The following is a 26,071-nucleotide window of genomic DNA, read 5'->3' as shown; positions in this document are numbered from 1 at the left end:
ATCATCTTTTTATAACTCCTCTGGATTTTTTCTTAATATTGAAAACATAATTTTATAGAAGGAATTGTAAATTCTGAGTTCTAATCATGATTATCATGACATGTCTTACTCAAGATTTCTCAAATTGTTCTTGCCATGGGGTATCAGTTAACTTGTAAATACACTCTGACAACTTTGGTGGTTGAAGCAATGGGGAGAGAATGAACAGAGGGAGGGGATGGAAGGTAAGAGTGAAGTGTCAAAAATCAACATGAAAAATTTCTGTTGAAACCAGAAAATCTTTCGCAAAGAAGACTTCTCTACCAAACACATGGAGGCTGGTCCTTTACTTTCAGGAAAATTGCGGTCAAAGATAATGATGAGCCCATCCATGACTGATCAAACCAGTTGATTTTGGAAAGATAGAATCAATCACACAGTGAGTCAGAAACAACCACAGATGTAGCCCAGAAAAAAATTATAACTAAGATTTCAAGGAGGCTCACAGCGTTGCAGGACACTCAACATCGGTATTCAAGCGCACTAGTGAATTCTACCTTTATTAGTGACCGTGCTTGCATCATTATATGCTAGTGTTATTATCTAGTAGGGAAGGTAGACATAAAACCTAGGGTTAGAATAACCACCAAATAATTACAACTAAGAGATATGCTGGGGCTGTATGCTGCCATGAAGGGGTTTGGCACTTGTACCTAACTTGTGGTGAGAGGGTAGGAGTTAGGGAAGGGTTCCTTTAGAAAGTGCCTTTCCAAAACAATAAAGGAAATGAGTCTTCCAGGGAAAGTTCGTATATAGAAGAAGCCTCTGAGAGAGAGAGAAAAAATTTTTTTTTGATCTGCTTTAGGAACTAGATAAAACATGGCTGAAGAGAACCTGGAGGTGTATGAACAAAAATAAGGATAAAGAGGGATCTGCGACCCAGATAATCCAAGATCTTCTGAAAATTACATAAACAATCTTAAAAGAGGTCCTAGAAGCAATAAGGAATCATTTGAAGCAGGGACGTTATATGAATAGATAGGCATCACAGACAGATTAATCTTGCTCATATGGGTAAAAGAAAGAGATAGATGAACAGGAACACTTGACAAAAAAGTGATAGCAGTAGAAAAAGAAAACCATGAATAAATTCTGGACACAGTGTAGATGTAGGTTAGCCTTACATGTGTAACAGATTGAATTAAGTAGGTATTGATGACTTTTGAGTTTCTTTGCTTGGATAGTTGGAACACTGTTGGCATCATCTCTCAGGATGAAGAATTTGAGGAGCAGAATGTGCAGAATAGGATCAAACATAAGATCGGTTTGGTGATCCTTAAGTCTGAAATGTCAAGTAGTAGTTATATGTGTGCATATAAAGATGAGAAGATGTCATAGATTGGAAACATACATTATGATGTTAACATTAACAGGTGGATGGTATCTGAAGCCTGGGTGAGGATAAAATTACACAATGAGTAATGCCCAAGTTCCATGAAAAAGAGTCTGAAATACTCAGTAGATATCTCCCTGGTACCTAGAAGCATGCCTGGCACAGCATAGATGTTCAAGGAGTACTTTTTGGGTAACTGAGTAGAGGATAAAGAACTGAGTCCCAAGGAACTATTATACGGGAAGAGAAAACCACAGCAACCCCCCACCCCCCATGAGATTAAGATGTTGTAGAGTTCCTGGAAAAACAGAAGATTGTAGTATCTTGGAAGTTAAGACAGAGTCATCTTTCAAGAAGAAAAGCTATAAATCACATTTGCCACTTCAGATGCTGCCAAGAGGTCAACGGAACTCAATCTAAAGAGATGTGAAGTGTCCTTCATACATACAACTTCACTGAAGTGGCTGTGAGAGAAATTATGTGAGGTTAGGAGGTTTAGAGTCCATGTTTATTTAATGCTTTTAAGAAGGTATGCTATGAAGGCGAGCAGAGATTTAAAAAAAAAAAAGAAACAGTGTCAGAAGGACTTTTAGGATGAAAAATGCTGGAGTGTGTTTCACAGCTGATGAGGCAGATCATGCAGTCAAGGAGAAGTCAGAAAAAGCTATCTGAGAAGGTAGGAGAAAGAATTCCTCCCCCTCTAAACTATGCAGCTGATACAAAGCGATAGCAGCCTCCTGGAAAAGGGGAGAGAAGGAAAGATTAATTTATCTATAAAAATGCCACAAAATAATGTTTAACTGTAGCCACCGACTTGAATCCTGAATCCACTGACTGCTAAAGCCTCATGGAAAGCCTCATTAATGACATGCCTTTATAGCTTAAGAATTGTTCAGCTTAGCTCTAGAAGGTTTTTTGGGGCAATTTTAAAGGCTGTAATGGGTGATGGTGAATTTGGGAGCCTTTATGCCCACAATATCCTACAGAGTTAAAATTATGTATTGGTTAAATAAGGAAAATGATCTGCATATGCCTTCATCAAAATTACCCTGGTAGCGGTATGATTTCTTATTCCATTTTAAAGTAAATATTATAAATTCAAACTCATATCTGAAATAAGTTATCTATAATAAACTAGCAGACCTTAAGTCTTTTTATTCCAGTTTTAGAAGATGTGAACTTTACAAGTTAATTTAGTTTTAATCCATTTTTGGTAGTATGTGTTGTAAACTTTCTAAATAAGTTTATAGACTTTTGAATTTAAAAAGTCGTTGCTTATGTGCATTCAATATATTTAACTTTTTGTAAGCCACAGACTAAATATAGAGTACATGTATTTGTTGGACTGAAGAACTATTTTTTTAACAATATGCTCACCTTAAATTCATATATATGTTACATTGACAATAATGGCTTTTCTATGTATGTATATTAGTGGATTCCACACTTCTGCATAGTTTATTATTCTAATTTAAAAAGTACTTTGTGATGAATAATATTTTCTCATTTCCATTTATTAAACATGTGTTTACTTTGAAAGATGTGTTTCTTGATTTATATAGAACTAGAGTGCAAAAATCACAATCCTGTTCCCTTTTGGAATATTTATACAGCATAATGCCATCTCATTTTATTTATAAACAGTGAGAATATTGAATAGTTATGACAAATTAATTCTTATAAAATGATTACAAATCTATGGAATGAGAGTCTGATAAAATGACATTTATGGATTCGTTCTGTCATCTCTATGGCTAAAAATACTACTACTTTGGTGGATTGGATATAATCTAATGTTTTAAACAATCCTTGGTGATAAATAAATTTATTTTGAAAAGCATTTCCCACCATTTCTTTTGGTTTATGACAGGTTTAATACTGTTTTAACAAAAAAAAAAAGGGGGTCTTTTTTTTCTTTTAGTAATTGCTTCCTTTTTCTGCTTTTGTTACAATGAATTGAACACATGTCTAATTTTAACACTATTAATATAATTTGGTGACAAATAATTGCATTCATACATTGTTAAGATCTGATGATAAAACAATTCTACCATCTGAATTCAAGCACGTAATACATCGCTAAGAGTTCCTCAAATTTAAGAAGCTAAAAAAGAAATTATATAAATCACCACCACTAAATATGTTGTTAAAAATTTTCAGGTTTTTTTCCTTTTATATTTTCATGGTTGTTTTGATTATATTTCTAATGAATGTGGAGTAAAATAATTTTGATATCACTCCGTCTAGTTCCAAGCAATACTAGTATACCCTTACTTACAGTTCTGAATAACTCAACATAAATAAAGAAAACAACATATTCAAGTGCATGGCAAATACTAAAATGTCTTCTTAAAGTTAAATTTATGATCTGTTCAGAATATGAATAAGAGAAATTTTAAAACAACAGTGAAATTGAAGTTCAGTTAATTGGAAAGAACTTCATTTTAACTATCTGGAAATCTCAGTCAAAGCTAAATGTTAATACTACAACCAAAACAGTATTTCTTTGAATTTAGCACATAATGAAAAAGTAAACCTATATTTTCATGTTCTTTTGTTCTCAGTTATTTTTAAAGAGGTACAATGACATATGTCTAGAGTTTGTCTTTGGTCAGTCAGGGCTCCTTGCTTCTATTCTTATGGCAAATTTTCATTGTGTGAATAGGTAATTTTCACTGATATTTCTTGGTAGCTTATTCACTATTAAAAATATAACTACTTTTATCAAATATTTCTTCTATGATGGCAGCGAAAAGTACTATCAGTAAACATTGCAGAATATGATGAGCTCATATTTACAGTAGCAAAGTGAATTTACCAGTAGCACAGTGAAACGGCAGGTGCCTTCTCACTTATAAGATGTATCTTCATTCGAGAATAATTAAGGTGCTTACATTTAAAGAATCAATGACAGAACTTCTGTCTGATTTATGTGAAATAAACATTAATTAATACTGAGTATTAATATTGAGGCTCAGCTATGATTTTAATATGTGACAACTATTTCGAAATGTTCTGTACAGATTTTAGCCATTCTTTGTCTTGTATCAAAGTAATTTTTTTGTAGGTAATTTGTAATGGCTTTGTGTAAATCTTGCATTAATTATTTTCTCTTTTTTTTCTTTCCTACTGTCACTTTTTTTCTTTTTCTTTATTTTCATGTTTGTAACCCTACTCTTTTTTTCCTTATTTTATTCTTATTCTATTTTCAAAAACAATTTCCGTCACACAGATAAGTGCTGTGAAGCGAATAAAGGCGAAAATGGAAGCCAGTCATGGCAGCTGAATGCTGCTGGGTTTTCTTTCATTATAGCCATAAGTTTGTCTTGGATGTTTTAATGTTGTTGTTTTATGATACTTCCTTTTATGCCCTGCAAATTTACAAGGCTAATCTGAAATTATGATAAAGGATTTTCTATGGTCCAACTAATTATGCATGTATCTTCACCCATGAACAATTAGCCTATTTTCCCTTCCCCAAATTGTCAACCTTTAAAGTAGATAATTTGTCAGAAAATCACTGAAAGAAAGTGAATCAGGATTGTTTCTTCCAGGATAAGTTCACTGCATAATTTGCTTCATTCTAAAGTTTCCTTTAATTTCTGAGGTTGACCTTGTTAAATATCATGTCACTTGGAACGTAAGCATTTGCTGCATCTAGTCTTTCATTTGATTATTTTGCAAATATAATTCAATATCCACGGCCATACATTGTATAAATAGTAATTTTATTATGTAGAATTGTGGATCTTTTATATTGGTTTTAATTGTTATACTCTTTTAAATGTAAGTTTCTAATTTTACGGACATTTATAAAATTTCATAGTGTTTACCATTTATATAAAACGTAAACCTGATAACTTTTATTATATTAGATGTGTATCCTTATTGTGTGACCTATTTTCCTTTTACTGACCTAAAATGTCATAAGGAATAAAAGTGAAAAAGTTTCTTCTTTTAAATTTGAACACCAATATTGAAATATCCATTTTTCATTAAGTTGAAAATATCTCTCTGCAATTGTCCCAAAATAAATAATAAAGTTAAAATGTGTTTAAAAAGTTGCATCCTGTTCACCGGATATGGACTGATGCTATTGTTAGCTACTTCTTGAGAGATGATGAAATTGAGAGGAGAAGGAGGTGTTACTACATTCCATTTTTCAGAGGAAGCTGGATTTGAGGGAGTATCATGAGTAATGATTTCAGTTTTGACATTTTCATTCATTATAAAATGAGAAAAGTGTTTTGTACTTTTCACTCCCAACCACACTCTAGCAAATGATTCTTAATACTCATTCAGGACAATTAGAAAGCAGTCAGATTTACATATATCACTAGAGTGACCATACTTACATGGTAAATCAAATTACTAGATACGAGGCTTTGAGAGTCACTCATCAAAAACTGTTTTGCTGCGTGAAAGTATTCTCTTACTATGTTTCTTTTAATTAGCTACAGGATCCTATTAAGTAAGATCTAATGCTAGACTTTTCTTTAGCAGTCTGTCTTTATCTTTTCTAAACTCTGCTCTGCACTGTGTCCTTTCTTCTGATCTAGCAGTGGACCTTTAGAATGCAGAAGTAACCCATCCACAGATTAAGCACACTTCTACTTCCTTCTCTTTCCTTCTGCTGAGACAAAGGGATTTCCAAATTTATGCAGTACGGAAATCTAACCTGTTTATGGCGAATGTTCTGTTTTTAAAATCACCGTAGCAGGGGCACCTGGGTGGCTCAGTCGGTTAAGCATCTCCCTCCAGCTCAGTTCATAAATCCTGGGGTCCTGGGATTGAGCTCCACATCAGGCACCTTGCTCAGTGGGGAGCCTGCTTCTCCTTCTACTCACCCCCCACTTGTGTTCTCTCTCTCAAAGAAAGAAATAAAATAAAATAAAATAAAAATAAAATAAAATCACCATAACCATTTTTTTTTATTAAAGAACTAATTATAAGTGCATATTATATTCCAGGATATCTGTATTTGGAGAAGGTATGTACACTTGTTGGTTACTAATATTTAGAAAGTGCTGGGAAAGAAAAAGTTCCAATAACTCTTCCAGGAACAGTTTTCCCTGTTGACTATAACCTGACTGGATTTTTCCAATAAGACAAATGCTTCCACAAGACTCATGTAGAAATTATTTTGATGTAGTATATGATAACAAAATACTTTTGTGGAGAACATGGAATATGTATTTCATAAGATAACATAGTTGATATTTTTAAATTTAATATTCTATGACTCAAGGTCACCAACAGAGATATGAAGAATACTCAAATTCAGGTTTACATGGTACATAAAGTGATATTTTGACAGTTGAGAAAATAATTTAAAATTAAAATTTTATTGTCTCACAGAATTATTTACATTTAATAAATTCTTCATTTAGTTTTTATAAACACCTAAGTACAGATCAAGTTTTTAATCCTGAAATTAAAAAGCAATCTATCATTTGGCCAAATGTTTATGCTTAGAACAATTATTTTGCAGTTCTGAGAAATGCATAAATTCTTCAAAATAAATCCTCAGACATCTTAAAATACAGGTTCTGTGCTTTGGTTTATTTCTACAAGAAATAGGAAAGCACAAAACTCTGAACAGTACAACTATAACATTTCAATAAATGAGGGCTTAGAGATTGTAAATTACCTTCTCAGATTAAAAAAAATCTTAGGAATATGTAAGTGTTGCTAAATTATCTTTTTTATTACCTGAGTTTTAGTTTTGTTATATGCAACCCTGTAATCTGACAGTGCTCTTTAGTCTAATCAGTATCTACCTATAGGTCTAAACAAATGTGATTGTTGGTAAGCAAAACATAAAAATTCAACTTATTTTAAGTCTCCCCCTGATATCATCCAATGACTTTTTTCATTCAATAAATTCTTAAATAAAATCCTGTGTCTCAAATGTATAAAATATGAAGTTGTGTGTTAAGGTGAGTTTTAATCATTACTGGTAATATGTCTATGTCTACTGATGTGTATATCATATCTCCAAATGTTAAATCATTCCAGAAGTTTGTGTTAAGCATCGCCTACCATTATTAAGTTAGGCTGATTTCCTTGTGGATGATTACTTCATCTGCATGTGGAGATCAGGATTAATTTCTTCTATAAACATGGATATCTCCTTTTTTTTCTCCTCCCCATTTTTGCCTGGTTTGTCTTCTTTTCTCCTTTTATTATTTAGTCTTACTGGTTTCTCCTCTCCAAACAAAACTCCATAATTATTCATCAGATCACTATAAGGCTCACCAATACCATATTACCAGATGTGCTAACAGGGTATGCCTAGGAAGTAGCAGTGAATTCTTTTCTAGGAAATTTCTTCTTGGAAAGGAGAATTGTAGGTCAATTGCCATTTTTCATCCTCTCTCCTCATATTAGTCATTGGGAATAACAACATTTTATAAATGCTACACTCATACCATTTCCAAAAACATGAAACAAATGAACATATATGCATTCATTCGTGGTAGACATGGACAAGATTAAAATGTCTTATGGCTTATTTTTTTTTAATTTCTTTCCCTTTTTTCCTTAGCCTAAAGTATCTTAAGTGTTTCAAAAAATTAAACAAACAAATAAATAAATATATTCTAGACATTGGATTAACAGTTTATGTATATAATTTCAATTGGACATATAAAATGAATACATACACAAATAATTTAATTGCAAATAGTTTTCACTATTTAAATATACAGGAGGTTTTTTTAAATTAAGAATTAAAAATACAAGTATGCACAGTAGTTCATAGGTTATACAATTTGGGTCCGTTTGGAAGCCATTATAATTTAACTCAAATATTTTCCATATAACAATGGGGACTTATCATATTTAATTTAAACCTGAAATAAGGAAAATTCTACAGTAGTTTCAACTTTGTACATTTGGATTTGTGATTATTCAGTTATATTCAACAAAACAGAGTGTGCAAGAGGTAATTAATCTTTTTTGGGTCAGGATAAACTCAGATATCTGAAAAGTATTGTATTTATTAATATGGTATACCTTCACTAGGAGTGGAAACATAAATTTTAAAATTACAAATGATTTTAGTGATTTAAGATAGATATTTATATCAACAATACAATCATTAATATGTCCGGGTCTAGTTTTCAAGAATAGTTAGATCATGTTACTTATAAAAATACTTTAAGTTTGAAGTAGTTAGGAAATCTCTTTAGTCATGTAAAATTATCTGAAAATTTCTACCTGTTTGTTTTTGGTTATGACATTAGCAGCATTAAGAGCTTTAAATAGTGTGTTACGATACTACCTAAATTAAATGTTATTTATAATTTTCTTTAGCCCTTATGTACTATAATTTTACTTATCAGGAAGGTTGTATCCAAATGTGTCATTTACTGTATTTTATTATGGCTCAAATCTGTGAGGTATAATGTAGTATCCTTTAAACAACCTTTGAATAGGTACAAATTAAGTAGGTTTTCTCTCATATTAGCTTATTTCCTTCCTTCCTTCCTTCTTCCTTCCTTCTTTCCTTCCTTCCTTCTTCCTTCCTTCTTCCTTCCTTCCTTCCTTCTTCCTTCCTTCCTTCCTTCTTCCTCCTTCCTTCCTTCCTTCCTTCTTCCTTCCTTCCTTCTTCCTTCTTTCCTTCCTTCCTTCCTTCCCCCTTCCTTCCTTCTTTCCTTCCTTCCTTCCTTCCTTCCTTCTTCCTTCCTTCCTTCCTCCCTCCCTCCTTCTCTTCCTTCCTTCCTTCCCCCTTCCTTCCTTCCTTCCTTCTTCCTTCTTTCCTTCCTTCCTTCCTTCCTTCCTTCCTTCCTTCCTCCCTTCCTTCCTTCTTTCCATCCTTCCAATTCATTCTTTCTAATATTCTCTCTCTCTCTCTCACATTCCCTTTTATTTCTCCTCTTTGTCTCTCTTGCCCTGTTGTCCTCTCAATCTCTCTCTCTCTCTCAAACCCCTCCAGCCTTTCTTCCCTCCCCCTCAATTTCTGGCCATGAATAAATAGGGTTTATTTTTCTACTCCTTTTCTATTAATCACTGGTAAATCTTAAAGTCTTAGCATTTGTGCTATGGATATATGTCATAAAACCTTCAGAAAGACTAATGCATTGAATATCCATTGGAGATGCAAATATTCTACAAATAGCCCTTGAAATTATTTCAATATGAATTGAAATTGGTAAAAATTCCATTTCCAAACCAGCTGATTATGTCATAAAAATAAAGAGAATTATTTAATCACTGTTAATACTTTATAATTTATCTTAGACTCCAGAAGGTATTACCACAGTAAATTTTAGGACCTAAAGAAAAAAAAGAATCTTTCTAACATCTCATTAACCTGATCTCTTCTGTATTAACATCTAAATTGGTAGAGTTAACATTTAGAGTTAACATTTTTCTAACTTTTAAATATAAAGCTGTAGTATTATCCTTCTTAATTTATTGTACTTTAAAATTTGATGAAATACTTAAAGGTTATAATAGTATATTAAGCAGCATCTCAATTTTTATCTAAGGCAAAAAAATTCAGTAACCTTAAATTTAATTTAATTGTTCTGAAATAAGATATAAGAGTGTGATAATAATGCTGTGTTTTCCAAATACCTTTGGTTTTATTATCTTACATAAAATGAGCCGGATAAAGATTTTCTGGTAGCAGTCATCCTTCTTCTATGGCTATTAATTAATTTCAAAGCCTAAATTGAAAAAAAATGGAAACAGCTAAGGAAAACACATATGTTCAAGAGTTCTATCATTATATCTGTGCTGATCTGAACTGCAACTAATGTTCTTATGGCTTTGTTGGTAGACTATTATTTTACCTAATTTTTAAAGCTAGGTTGATTCAAGTAGACTCAAATTTCATTTTAAGTGTGAACTAACTGAATGTATTTTTATAAGGTCAAGTTTCTTTATTTGTGTGTGTTCAAGTTAAATTAAGTTATTCTTTATCATTCCATTTTAACTAATAAAAATATAAATTTACACATTTGCAAGCATTGCATAATATTGAGATAACATCTTTTTTCTTAATTATACCATATTTATTTTTATTCTATACATGTACTAAATGAGCACTATGAAATAAGTCTCCTAGGTAATCTTTTTTTTAAATGCAAGCAATTAAAAATTACTGTTTTAAGTAACCTCCACGATTCATGAACTTCTTTAGGAATATTCTTATCTCACATCTTACACTGATTTTATGTGTAACACTTGTGTTTTAAAGTGACTATTTCTGATCATTTTAATTGCATTTGTTTTCATCATAGCTTATTTTCTTGAAAAAAATGTACGTTATAAATGTATTGTCTTCAGTATCATTTCTTATTTAAAACCCCCAACATAATATCCAGCACTATGTGTAATCCTATGCATGTGTTTCATAGTATATTAAATGTCATTTTATTTTCTGTACCTCTGTGTCTCCATTGTTGTAATAAAGAAAACTGAGGAAAAGCTTTGTTATATGTGTTTTCTTTATTACTGGTACAAATCTTCTCTGTCCTTGTTGTGTGTTTTCATTCCTAACTTAATCAAATCCAATATCACAGTGTAATAAACATATAATTATTGAGTGACTTCTATTTTGGGACAAATAATACATCATCAGTAGACTCATATTGCAAAAATAATTTAGAAACACTACTAAATACTGTTTCTTTCATAGTAAACTAGTTCCAGAGTCTTCTTAGAAACTTCAATGACTAGTAGGAGACCAAAATAATCAGATACTATCTTAGTAGAATACGGGAATAAAGTTAAAAATTTTAATAATGCAAGCATTGTTAAGTAGTTTCCTTTGCTAGCAAAAGTTTATAAAGGCAGATGTAAATGCTTAAAGAGATTTTTCAAATCTCTTTGGTTAATGTATTACTATAATTCCATTTAAGCACTATGAGAATAAAGTTGTAGAAAATTCCTAAGGTTCTCTGCTCATCCACAGACAAGGTATGAAATAAAAATGGTGACTTTGGTTCTATTTCCTAATGTGTACTGTGTCACATGCTGTGTGGAATATTTCATTCACTCCTCAAAGTCCCTCTGAAGTAAGTATCATTTCTCCCATATTTTAGAGGAGAATAGTGAGGCCTAAAGAAATTGAATAATTTATGTAAAGAGTCACAATTATCATCCAGGTCCAGTGCTCTTAATAAAACATTATATTTCTCTTTTTGTTTTAGTACTGGACCTGGGTTCAAATATGGAAATTATTCAATTAGTTTTTATAAAGTGAAAAATTACTAGCCTATGTATGAATATATATTTTTCTTATATAAATGCAGTGAAGGGCTACATTGCCAGATAAAAATGAAATAGTATAGAAATTACGAAGGAGAAAAAGTTCATTTTCAAGATTTTCATTAAGGCACACTTAATCTTTCTTATTCCAGAACAGCCCAAATGTGTGTGTGTGTGTGTGTGTGTGTGTGTGTGTATATATATATATATATATATATCCCATTAAAACATATTTGGATACATTTCAAAATGAAAACTGTAATATAATATCTGTATTTTGTTGTAATTTTTGAACTTCTTTCAATTGATTCAATAGTTACAAAAGTTTTGTACCTTGGAAGAGAAAGAAAGTTAAGTTTTCTTGTTGTTCTTGTTTTTGCTTTTCCTGAAACCCCTTGACAATGAGATGGTATCAAGTGGGAAATATCTGGGAATCGTTGGACATTTTATAGTGACCGTCACAGTAACTTTACATTACTCTGTTAGCTTTATATTACCTTGTTTGGGGTCACTGTGAAAAAGCTAAAGAGAAAAAAAAAAAAAAAAAAAAAAAAAAAAAAAAAAAAAAAAAAAAAAAAGAAAAAGCTAAAGAGATTTGAGGAAATCTATTCTAATACCCTAATCAATACTGTTATCTTATTATGTCAACAAACTGAGGATCAGAGAAGCCCAGTGACTAGTCATTGACTCTGATCATTCCATCTTTGTTTTATCAAATTACACTGAATCAGAGATGACATAACTCAATCCTTAGTCTACAACTTATGTAGTCCTGTGTCTTTGACCTAGTTCTTTTGATTTCTTCTTGATTGCCTCATAAAAAAAATCAGTGTGGCTCAGGAAAGGACATGTATTAACCAACCACAGTTCCTTCCAGTAATCATGGTACTTCAACAAGTCAGCTTGTTACCTTTCTCACTTTAACTCCTACACAGAGCTGCTTTCCTATGATCAATGTAATAAACTCACACTCAGTTTACAGCCCAAAAAGAATATCAAATTAAATGTATTCACTTTATAATTTTTACACATTTTCTGGAAACATCTCATAAAATGACTTTTTTACATTGTTCATAGAAATAGGTCATTTTCTAGTAATGTAAAGTAATATTTTTACATACTATCTACTAAAAACTAAAGCAGATGGTTTCATATCAGCATCTGTCCTTTTCATTTTAAGAAATCAAAATAAACAGCTTAAAATCAGAATTTGCATAGTGGCTATACATCTCCTTCTTTACTGATTTTTCATTTTTTATTACAAAGAAATATAAAATATTTTAAAAATGCATATTATAATAAATATAGACTATTTTTTTCCTGCTTAGATAAGGTTAACAAAAGTAAAATTTAACTCTTCACACTACCATTTCTGTTTTGAGAAATGCATGAACAACAACTCTCAATTTGCTATTGTTTCTATATAATTTCACAAGGGCTAAACTGGATATATATGTTACATGGAAGGTTAAAGGCAAAACTCTCTGATGTTCTTGCAAAATGATAAGAAAAATATTCTGCTTTGCAGTGCTTATTGGTGGAAAACAGAAAAAACATTGTGGGGTTTTTATATACTAGCCTGAGACTTACTGTTCCATCAAATGGTCAGACATGAGGGAAAGTTTATTTAAGGGAATAGATACATTTCTCTACAGCAGGGTCTGGTCTGGTTCATTGGTGGGTCCCATCATACCAAAACAAGAAACTAAAAATCTTTAAAACTTTCCTGTGTGTCAGTCATCACTTAGCATGTCATTTTTTAATTATTAAAGGACATAAAATATTGTTTATTGAATTTATAGACATTCCCAATCTAGGCAAGTTAGCCATTTCTTGGAAGATTTTAAAGATATGACTCTGTATTTTTTTTTTCATTCTTAGACTTTACTTTTTAAAGAAGTTTCAGGTTCACACCAAAATTGAGAGGGATGTACAGGGTTCTCATATACTGCCTGCCCCAATACATGTATTGCCTCCCCAGTTATCAACATGGAGAGTGGTACACAATTTGTTACAAGTGATCAACCTAGATTGACACCATTGACATCATTTTTACCCAGAATCCAAAGTTTGCATTAGGATTTATTCTTGGTATTGTACATTATATGGGTTTTGATGAATGCATAATGAAAAATATCCACCATTATAGTATTTTTACTAAAATAGTTTTACTGCCCTAAATATCCTCTGTGTTCTGCCTCTTCATCCGTCCTTCTCTCCTAAATCCTGGCAACCACTGATCTTTTTTATAGTCTCTATAGCTTTTCCTTTTCCATCAGGTCATATATTTAGAATCATTTCGTATATATTTTTTTCACATCGGATTCTTTCACTTAGTAATGTGCATTTAACGTTCTTTCATGTTTTTCATGATGTGATGGCTCATTTCTTGTTGGCACTGAATAACATTCCATTGTCTGCATGTACCACAGTTTATCCATTCATCCAGGGAAGGATAACTTAGATGTATTTTTTAAATATATTAAAAATCTGCACTTCTATTTTAGAGTTAAAGTATACTATACAAGATATTATTTAGATGCACTATGTAGTAATATACATTAAAAGTTGTCTTATGTGTTCAGATGTTTAATTTCAATAATGTAACTTGGTTGTTTTTTTATATAACCCTAATGCAGAAATTGAAATCTCTAAGACCCAATACAGTGAATGTTTAAAACTGGAAATTTTTCATAACCTGATGTTATAAATTCCTTGGAAAATAATACCATCCATATATTTATTCATATTTTTCATTTATCATCTTATATATTTATAAAATTCAAAGGAATGTATATTTAATAATTTCATAATAGATAGATTAAACAGTTTGGAATTTCAACAAACAATTTGGAAAATATTAATTGTAATTTAATCCTATATGGGTGGGATTCAATTTTGTACTATAGTCTTTAAGAAAAAGGTATTTTCGAGGTACCTGGGTGGTGCAGTCGGTAAAGCATCCGACTCTTGTTTTGTCCCAGGTCATGATCTCAGGGTCTTGAAATTGGACCCCACCTGGGGCTCTGCACTCAGCAGGGAGTCTGCTTGTCCCTCTCTCTCTGCTCCTCCCCCCAACTCACGTGCACACTCTCTCTCAAATAAATAAATAAATAAAATCTTGAAGAAAAAGAAAGTTATTTTCTATTTGTGCAAAGAATTCCATTTTCTATATATGGAAAAGCGTTTTAATATTAACAGAAAAAAGAATTTGGCCACTTAATGGTTAAACCAAGGAACTAAAATTTAAATTATCCAATTCTTTAACACTGGATAATGTCTATTTTGGTCATATTCATTTCAATCTAAGAAGTTTTTTTCCTATAAGCCAATAAAAACCTTCATTATCTTATGAGAAATTCCTAAATCACCTTCACCAAAGAGAACTGAATACGTATCGTAAGATTTAAACTTCATATGGAGAAAGTATAGAGGTAATGAGATAATAAATTTCAAAAGAGCAGAGTGAATAAATATGACATAAAATATTTTATAACTCTTTCATTTTTTGTGTGTGAAATGGTCAATGGTTTCCATTCAAGCACACTTAACAATTTGAAATGTCAGTGTAGTTAAGAGCGTAGGTATTCTGTTGTGCAAGGACTTTAGATATTTCACAATCTTGTGGTTTATTGTTGCACCAGATTTGTAACAACACTTACAAATATTCATTTCTAAAATTTTCAGTTATTTGAAACATTTATCAAAAATTGTTATCTATAAGTGTTTACCCAACTGTTTTTTCAAAATTTAGCACAGCTTATTTCTTTAATTCTTTTTCTTACTTTAAATATATTATTTTAACTTTTTCTGAGACTGTGACAGGTTTCCATCAACAGTCCCATAGAAGAATAATAACTTTATATTTTAGATTGTTTCTTTTTACAGGGAATTGTTTTCAAAAGATAAATATTAAAACCTTAAGGAGGATTGTGTAGATTAAAAAAAACAAAAAACGGTGTGAAGGTGATGAGCCTCTTGCAATGTCATTCCACTTAAAAGTATACAGAATAATTATACATAATTGTAAATATACATTATGCAAATGATAATATTATTTTATCTTATACAGTGTCTATTTTTAAAATATATTAATGGACACTAATTATCTAATGTTGATTCAATCACTAATCACATGTTCCAGGCTGAGTCTAACTACTTCCTCACTGCTACAAACATCAAGCCGAGATTGACAAGCCTGGGTGCATTATGGGAATGAGCATGGGATAAGAGAGAGGGAAGACTGGAAAGACATTCCAAGCCATAGCCCAGGCCTCCACTAGCTCCCTCCCTGCAACAGGTTCTACTTCCCTGTCTATGTATCTCTAACAACTCTCTACCATCTTTTGGGGAAAGATCACCCTTTTGAGGTTTTGGTGATGATGGTGATGGTGGTGGTGGTGGTGGTTGATTTTGGTTTGGGTGATATATTTGTCTATCTACTCAGTTTCAGGGTCCATTCTTTTTAACTTCTTCATTTTTATCACTTAACTCTGACCTACATCAATCATCCTCAGTATCTTAGCTCTAATATTTGTATATCTATGCTAATTTCAAAACATACCATTTATTTTCATACATCTCCATGTTTGCTCATAGCATGTTCTGACTGAAATAAACTCCTTTCATCACATGGAAGGTTTCTCATTCTTCAGTACCTTTCAAATATTGTCTTCTCTAACATGTCTTACTTGACCACTAACTATGAACTTATATGCTTCCCCACCTATCTGCTCAGGCCACAATAAAGCAATCAGTTGCACTCAGTAAAGCAATCAGTTGCGCTGCATTTCATTTTCTAAGTTACATGTCTTATTCATCTCTCCCAATTCATACAAGTCCCCAGACAAGAGAGCCTTTGCTTTTTTCATATTTTATCTTCACAACTGCTTGATAAAATTGTTTAATAACATTGAGCTAAAATAAAGGGTGATCATGCATTTTTGCCCAGTTTAGCCTTGGGCAAAAATATTTCTGTAATATCAAAGGACTAGAAAATATTTTGAAAAGATAGTTAATTTATAATTCTGCCTTTGTAAACAAACATATATAAGAAAAGACATTCTTAGGAAAATGTATAGAGTTTTATAATCATAAATACCTTTTATATAATATACATGTTTACAATTCCTTTCCCATTACCAAACCAAATATCCTCAATAAGCTAATCGGCTTGCCCCAAATCAGATAGTAAACATAAATGAGTAAATAGATAAGTAAATAAAGTCTGGTTTATGTGTGTTGCCCTCTTAACCCACCTTCTCTCAAATAATACTTCCTAGTAGGGAGAAGTGATTTGAAGGGAAATTTTGGATTATCATTGAGTTTATATATATATAAATACTCACACACACATGTGTGAGTCTTATATATATATATACATAAAATAGTTATACATGTAAAGAACATTTTAACATAAGAATCAAAATAACTAAAGAATGGAGACACAGTGGTAAGAAATAGGTGATGTAAAATACAATCTTCACCCTCTTCCCCCAAAGAAACTTGCTAGTAAGCAAGAAACCATCTACATCAATATTGCTTAACTGAGTATACCTAGAAAAATCATGACCATCTTATTAAAATGTACTGAAATAGCCTGAGGATTTAAAACACATACAAGTAACAAGAGTAGGCTTTGTTAATATATTTGAATAATACTGAAAAATTATTGATGAATGTTACTTATATAAAATCTGAAAATTTCAGGGGTACCTGGGTGGCACAGTAGGCAAAACGTCCAACTCTTGGTTTCGGCTTAGGTCATGATCGCAGGGTCATGAGATCAAGGCTCTGCATTGGGCTCAAGCTCAGCGTGGAATCTGCATGAGTTTCTCTTCTCTTTCTCCCTCTCTTACTCTCCTCTCTCCCCACATGCTCGCTCCCTCTCTCTCTAAAATAAATAAATACTTTATATTTATTTGACAGAGACATAGAAGGTGAGCACAAGTAGGCAAGGCAGCAGGCAGAGGGCGAGGGAGAAGCAGGCTCTCGGCTGAGCAGGGAGCCCGATGTGGGACTCTATCCCAGAACCCTGAGATCGTGACCTGAGCCCAAGGCAGACGATTAACCAACTGAGCCACTCAGATGCCCTAAATAAATCTTTTTTAAAAAATCTGAAAATTTCAACCTTTTAAATTAATGTGTGGATCCGCAAATTGTATTATCAAGGATTATCAAGTTTTAAACTCTGACATGAAATTTTATAATTTGTTTTTAGATTATTGAAAGAGCTCCAATAAATTCAATACATGTCCCTTTAATACACAGCAAATTACTTTTATGTGATCCTAAAAATTAAAACTTTGTCAGACTGGTCACAATACACTTATAAATAGTGCAATTTCATACAATTATATACTCCTTTCATGATGGTAACTTTTCATTTTTTATATATTTTTAAAGATTTTGAATTTTAAAATCCCAAGATTCCTTTCCCAAAATGCAATCCCTTATAAAAAACTCTGCAGTTTCGTTTTCCCTAGTAACAATGCTCTTTCACAGCCATCACAGATATTACTAGCATTACATACTTTTTTCTTTTCATTGTTCATTGAAAACTGCATGCCTGAAAATTCATGCTGCACCCGCAGAGTTTTCATTCAGCTAGTTCGCTAAGCAGTTAAATATCTGAATAATATGAACTTGAGTGAACTTAAAAAGTTGCTAATAAGTGCATTTTGTCAGGACGCTGAATGATGTAAATGCTTTCATTATCTCATGAATACTAGAAGCTGTCCAAGAGGGAACCAAGATATGACAGAGAAAAGATTAGAACACAAAAGAGGTACAGTCTTTATTTTAAGGAGGAGGTTTTGATTCACTTGGCAATAACCTGTTGAAAGTTTCAATCTCATTTTTTATTTCAGTGAAGACAAATGTGTCTGAAAGGCACAAAATAACCATAACAACAAAAGAAGTAATGATAACAGCAACAAAATCTAATGGTGAGGTAAAGAAGGCAAGTGAATTACAGAAAAAAATACAGACACACACAAAAAAGAATATATTCTTATCCCAAACCAGGCAAAAGTCAATTTCATCTATCAGAGACAATAAGAGAATTTTTAATAATTCTTTTGCTTTCATTTATTTTAACATCACTCAAAAAATCAAGAAAGATTTTCATTTGACATACAGAAGTATGGGAATGACCAAAAAGATAACTTGCTATACGAATAATGGACAAATAAAAAAGGGGTAATATTTAACAATGTTGAGTTCTAGTCACAGTGAAATGCATATCTAAAACCAGAAGAATGAAAATGATCTTAAACCTTAGACCTTAATAAAGATAATTTATCAAAAACAACAATAAAAATCACTTGTAAAATGTAAATATGTATTTACAATTATTTTTATGCATCATAGTTCATAAATGTTAGCAGTATTCAAATGTTTAATCTTCTAAAATCTAGGAAGGTTTTGGGTAAAAGTAGAGAAGTTCTATTTTTTTAAAAGAAAATGCTGTAAAGAACAAAATAAGAAGTTACTATAAACAAAGTGAGCATAAAGTAGTAACAAATGAAATAATAATGCATTTGTGCAGTTCTTTGGAATTCCCAAACCGTTTTCATAATATGATTCTCAAAGTATATTTTAGCTAGGATACATAAGAATTATCACCTACATTTTATCGATATTGAAACAGAATAAAATTGTAATTATGATTTAATTATATCTAACTGCAGTGTGTGAGCCACAAAAATGTATGAACAATACATTGCATTGCATTGTTTCTATCAAAGTATAAATATGTTATAAAATATTACCTGTTTATAATTTAAATGAAAAACATATATCTTAGGAGGGTACACTCCATTTTTTTCTGGGTGTATGGGGAAGCAATAATAAAAGTAGCTTCGAGGGGATGAAAAATATAAAATCTAATTATAGTGGCTCTTGAGTTTGCTATTTGATTTTTAATTTTTTTAAATTAATAGAAAATGGTATTTTTAATCCTCCTTGCTGATGCAATTTGTAATGATGTTCTCCTCTCTAATTAATACAGTTTAATTGGTATTAACCAGACATTGGAAACCTCAGAAGTCCAAGCCTTTGTTTCAAACAGGGAAATTAAATATGAATCAAAATGGAATGGATCCATCAATTCAGGGATGAACACCAGGCACCATAAATGCAGGAGGCCCATGGTCATGACAGAAGAGAAATGTGGTATTTGGAGAAATGGAAATAATGTGAGAAGTTGTGCTCAGACTTTAATATCATTGGTTTTAACACTTCCCTCTTTAATAGTGAATTTTATAATATGAATAAATCAAAGCTTACTTTTTTTATTTGTGACTATACCTACCAAGTTGACCTGAAAGTCATGTTTTTTTTTCCCCAAATATATAAAAACAGATATTTGGAATGATTTTTTTCTAAATACCTAAAATATATAAATATTGCATTTACACATGCCTGAGTCCCCATTTTGTTTAGGTGAGAGAAGCCTATCAAGTCCAAAGACAAATCTCAGATGATTTAGGTTCTGTTAGGCAGGTCAGAATTCCCAGTAGGGAATAGAAAGTTTTATAAATGCATAATAAGACATTTCTCTGCACAACTCCATGGGTTAGGAATATTATTTTCTTTCTTGACAAGTGGGTTAATGTCAAGAAATGTAAAGGCTGCAGCTTTGTCTGCACTGGGGGAATGTTGTGATTAGACTTTATTTTCTATATCCCCATCGTTTTTGAAATTGCAAATCTTATTAAAATTTGTATAACTTTTTAAAAAATTATTTTGTTGAACCAGTCTAGACCCTTGTCTCATTTCTATACTTTTGCTCTCTCTGCTACACTTTTTTATTCTTTGTTAATTTGGGGGATCCTAGGAGAAAATCACAAAACAAATTTAATTTACCAATTTAAGATAATTCCAAGTCTGGGGCTCCTGGGTGGCTCAGTTGGTTAAGCGACTGCCTTCGGCTCAGGTCATGATCCAGGAGTCCCTGGATGGAGTCCCACATCAGGATCCCTGCTCGGCAGAGAGTCTGCTTCTCCCTCTGACCCTCCCCCCTCTCATGTGCTCTCTCTCTCTTTTATTTTCTCTATCTCAAAAAAAAAAAAAAATCTTTAAAAAAAAAGATAATTCCCAAGTCTGTAAGTGACAGTTGATTTTTGAAAACAGCTTGTCTAACAACACAATAAGAAACTGTGTGAAATCCTTAGGGATGGTAGTTAGTTTTTTAAATTAGTGCAATGTCTTTTTCTTTTTAAGGATGTATTACCCTAGAGTATGCCTTCTATAATGCAAGATTATCATAATCCTGGTGAAAGCCCTTACTATTAACTGTATGCCCTAGTTAATATAAAAATTTTACTCTTTTGTTCTTTGGTTGTGTTAATGAAATGAAATGAAATTTTAGGAACTACGTACTTCGTAAGTAGAAAAGGACTTAAAAGGATGTATGAACCTAAGGATTTATGTTTTTTTTTCTAAAGATTTATGTTAATTTGTATTATTTTGATTTTAGTACATATCATACATATGTACTACACTAATTAGGCAGTACTCAATGAAGGTTTGTGAAGCATAAATGTTTTGATAGCCTTTTTTTTTTTTTAAACTATGCAGCCACAAAGGCTTGAGATAATCCAGATGTCTGATTTTAAAGTAGCTGACCATTGTGGCTCAGATGGAGCCCAACTGCAGAAAGCTACCTGCTTCACCTCTTTTCAGATAGGACATATATGTAAACATATATGTGTATAGATTTACACCTAGATTTTCCATAGATCAATTGATGTTTGAAAGTGTGTTACTCTGAGCAGGATGAAGGAAGAACATACAAGCAGGAGACAAGTGTACCTCCTGAGATATTGGAGGATATAGTACCTAGCAATGTTATGAGAAACACCAAAAGATTTTTGAATGTCTTCTTGTTTTTCATACACTGTTTACTTACCGATATTTAGGAATATCTCTCATGGAAATAGCTACCACTATTTTGAGAGCAAAAATGAAATCTCCATTTTTCAGACCTATTAGATTAAAAAATTTTTTTCTTCATGTTTTTATTACTTTTCCAAGTCTGAAAGTCATTCTCAATCAATTTGTAGAAGATGATACGTACAAATAGAATAATAGGTAAATAAAATACTAAACTACTTAAGGAGTCAAAAAGCAAGACCAGTTTTATGAATATAGTATACAGGTTTTTGAAAAACTAGTATTATCAAATGCAATAAATTTCATGGAAAATTAATCCAGTGTTTTAGTTGTGAGTTAATTTCTACAACAGAAACATGAAGACATGCATGTGACAAAATTTAAAATGAAGTTATTTTTCTTATTTTAATAATTTGTATGTGTTTATTTCAGTTAGGACATGATTACATAAAGGTCTGGGGACTTGTACTGATTCAGCTTGCCAAATTCTAAATTTCATGCGATGGAAGGTTAGGTGGGAGGAAAGTTATAGAAATTCAGTCAACCTGATTCTCCTCTTTGCTTTCAGTGATAAAATATATACCAAAAGAATAGATGTTTAAACTTTATAATTCCTAAATTATTTATTCTTATTTATTCTAATATAAAACCCCCCCTTTTCAAAGAGCAATACAAAATGAGAGAGCTAATAGCAAGAATACATAAAAAAATGATTTATATTGTTGAATATCATTTAAATAGTTGTTCCTTGTCTAGTAGTGTAGGGGAAAAAATGGACATTTTTCTGTAAGAAAACTACACATTTTAATTTATTTACTATGTTATTCCTCTCCTGATTATTTGATGATACACAACATAAATCTAACACAGGTATAAACAATATAAAACCTGAAGGTACATAGTCTTCATTGGTACTGATCTAATAATCAAGGGTTATCCTGTGACTTAGGCCACTGTCCCTCTCTGGACCTCAGTTTCCTTATGTGTAAAGTAGAGCTGATAATATTGTTTTCCTATGTGATGGAGTTGTAAAAATTATCATAAAATATCATATATTTTAAAGCACATGTGTAAATATTCTGGAAAGCTAAAAAAGAAAAGTTGAACTTAAAATCCTTTAAATGATTGCTATGTTCAGTCTCAATTAGTTCTATAATTAAAACTGTAATTAACTTAAAAAGAAAGTATTTTCTGTATGTTACTGAAAAAATAAAACATTGTTAGGCCCCAAATCCTAGTGATGTAATTTTACATGTGGTCATGATTTTGTTTGTGAAAAAGCCAAAGACAAATAAGTAAACTTCTCCACCAGAATAAATAGGTGGCAGAAAAAAAAAATAGAAAATTTGTCTTTCATAGTTATTATAGCCTAACTTCATAGGACGTGAGAAAATATTAGCATTTAAATACATTCTTAAGCCAATTAAAAAAACACATAACTTTTAAAAGAAAATTAAATATCTATTACATAAACCTACTTGCTATACATCCTATCCTCCGCAATGACAAAACATATTTGTTTTTCCATAAAAATAATTTCAAGCAACCGTCAACATTTATAATCATGAGTTTAAAAGGTATAATTTTGTTTCCCTAGAAAAAAAGTAATAGCTATTTTAGCATCAATATTCCTTTACCATAAGGTGCTTTACAAATATAATGTTTCTAAGAGCTTTTCTAAAGATGGAAATGAAGCAGATCAATATGCTGGTTTAATGCTAAAAAGGTCATAAATAAAATATTTATCATTTAAAAGCTAACTAGCTAAACATAAGTAAAAATGACTGTATTCTCAAGAGAATAATCAGTGTTTAATAAGAGATAGTGTCCCACTTTAGGGTGCTGATGAAAGAAATATGTTTATAGACTAGTTTAACTTTAGATGGCCTATTTTTTCCACCAAAACCTCATTTCCCCAGAATTTTACAATAGCAAAATAATAGTAGCAATAGTAATAATAATAATAATAATAATAATATTGCCAATACTTGTTAGATTTTTACTCTGACCTGAGCAATAAGTGCTAGAAGTATTAAGTACATTATTATATTCACAACAGTCTTTCCAAAAACCCCATGATCTAGTTTGTGATTGTTGCTGTTTCTGTAATTGCCCTCATTTTAATAAAGTGGCATCTCAGTCTTAGAGAAGTTAGCTGCCTCACCCAAGGATATACAGCAATATGTGATGGACACCAGTTTCAGTGCATTTAAGTAGAAAGCCAGTCCCTTCAAACTTAAAAAAAGGTAAATAAAAGGGTGACTGCATGGCTTAGGGGGTTAAGTGTCCGACTCTTGATCTCAGCTCAGATCTCAATCCCAGGGACGTGAGTTCAAGCCCTGCATTGGGCTCTATGCTGGGTGTGGAACTAATATTTAGGAAAAAAAAAAAAAAGTAAATGAAGATCTAATAATGGGCCAGGTAGATCATCATTGATCTGTGGGATTTAGTGTCTAGAACCGTTCTGCATGTGAGAAGGACCTAAGTGAAGTGGAAGAGGAGTGACTGGTTTAAAGCACAGGGTTATTGAGTCAATATGTCCAGAGGGTCTAATGCCCAATCAGGTTCATATTTTCAACTTTTCTTTTCTGAGCTTTGGTAGTTGAATCATGTGCAGTATATCAAAATGAATTCCTGTGGATTTTGAAAAAATTTTTAGCTTTACATATAGTCAAAGAAATTTCATTAGGTGAATTGTCCTTATTGTATTGTAATGGTACATTCAGGTAAGACTCATTTGTATTTTAAAATGGATAATGGAAGAAAATGTATAAAATGATTTTTAATTGTCTCTTCAGCCTTTCCTCAAAGTGGGTTCATGTGATACGAGAAGAGTGCTATGGAAACTAGTAATTTCTCTGGATCTTACCTAGGCAATTTTCCTAAACTATCACTACCTAAGTAGTATGGTAAAGTTTGGTGGGGGAACAGAGATTCTGAAAATGGCAGGAAAAATTAATTTTCCTCTAACACAATTATATGTTTGTTTCCTGTTTTTCTTTATCAGAAACAAAAGAATTACAATCAAAAGTATACTTGCTTGGGCATGGGAGCTGTAAGTTTGTTGATTCAATACTTAGGGAATTCTCACCTGCAACTTCATGGAGATGCTGTAGAAGTACCTCCATGTTTTAGCACAGGTCAACCACAAAGTCGCTGGGGAAGGTGCCAGGAAACATGTCATGGATAGAATGATTTTTTTATAAAACATGTGTTTCCTGGGGGAAAAAAGATATAGATGTGAGGCTCAGTCATTCAGTAGAAAAATCAACTAAGATTCAGACAGGTGTGTCATCATTCAGCACCAGCTTATTGATTTAAAATAAAAAGTTATATCAATTCCTTTAGATAACGATCTCTTCAAGTCATTATTAAAATATTACACCGAATTTTAAAAATATAACTTAGAAAAACTTTGTTTTACATATGTATTTTTTTTCAGAAGTGGTTTTCTCCAAACCAAGTCTGCATCTGTCCTTGTCTGTCACTTGCATTACACACCTCTTATATATTTAAGATGCCATTATGATGCTGAGTAATAAATGCATTTTGTCATTAAAAAGGAGAATTATAATTTTATAATGTTATGTAAACAAATGTTAACATAATTGAGTTAATAATCACTTTAAATAGAGGTGCCTGGGTGGATGAGTGGGTTAAGCGTCTGCCTCCGGCTCAGATCACGATGCCAGGGTCCTGGGATTGAGCCCTGTGTGCGTCTCCCACCTAGGCTAGGTGGGAAGCCTGCTTATCCCTCTCCCTCTGCCTGCCGCTCCCCCTGCTTGTGTGTGCACTCTCTATCTGTCAAATAAAGTTTTTTATAAAAGAATCATTTCGAATAATTCTCTAAAATTGTCCTATAAGAATTTTATTCTTTTCTCTCTAGATAACACAGTATTGCCAGTTTAATCTCTTTCCATGGTGCTTATTTTTGTGCCAACACTGCTGTGACTGTGTAGTCTACCCACATCTTCAACTACAGTTATAAAACACTTGATTCATTTTCACTACCACTCTCCTCCTTGCTATTTGTACTTAATCAGCATATTCTAGCCTATTCGCAGTCATCTCTTCCATCGATAATTTCTGTATGACTTTCAGGAATTCCTGCAGCCACACATCAAGGAAAAATGGCTCCCATCATCCCCTACCTTCCCATGATAAGCTTCAGAAAGGTCATAAGTACCATAGCTCTGTACAAGTTTGCCTCTAGTCTAATACGATTTATTAAAATATTAACTGAAAAAATACAAGTAAGCCATTTATTCTAAAATGATGATTTTCAAAATATTCATATACAGATATTTTAAAGTGTGTTCTCTGTCAAAACAAAGTGCTTGGAGCACACATAATTTGCAAATTTAAGACTTAAAACTAAGATAATTCCATATAGAACATTTATTTAATCTTTTCTTACAGGAGTTTTGACTGTATTTTCCTTTTAGCAATGTGGTGATCCATTAATGGTTGTGACTTTCTGATACAGTACAGTTGGGGATGTGATAACATTCATTATCTTCCCCTCAGGGAATCAAAAAGTATATTGGAAAGAGAGCTACTTAAGAGTTTTTTTCCAAATAA

General features: G+C 31.9%; 1 protein-coding gene across 2 annotated transcripts in view; it reads left to right on the top strand.

Moving 5' to 3' along the window:
• Window positions 1–26,071, top strand: part of NCAM2 (neural cell adhesion molecule 2) — a 519,291-nt gene that overhangs the window by 473,133 nt on the left and 20,087 nt on the right. The window contains exon 16 of one of the 2 annotated variants that reach the window (XM_073891683.1): window positions 4,605–8,966. The exons of the other annotated variant lie outside the window; for it this stretch is intronic. Within the exon in view, the coding sequence (XP_073747784.1) occupies window positions 4,605–4,711 (107 nt within the window). The 3' untranslated portion in view covers window positions 4,712–8,966. Of the gene's footprint in view, window positions 1–4,604; window positions 8,967–26,071 lie in introns of those variants that run through there. 2 annotated transcript variants of the gene reach the window in all.

Source organism: Callorhinus ursinus, unplaced genomic scaffold, assembly GCF_003265705.2.
Source record: "Callorhinus ursinus isolate GAN/ISIS: 27379988/994484 unplaced genomic scaffold, GSC_fseal_2.0 scaffold1, whole genome shotgun sequence".
Classification (NCBI taxonomy): domain Eukaryota; kingdom Metazoa; phylum Chordata; class Mammalia; order Carnivora; family Otariidae; genus Callorhinus; species Callorhinus ursinus.
This window is presented reverse-complemented; position numbering and strand designations above follow the sequence as displayed.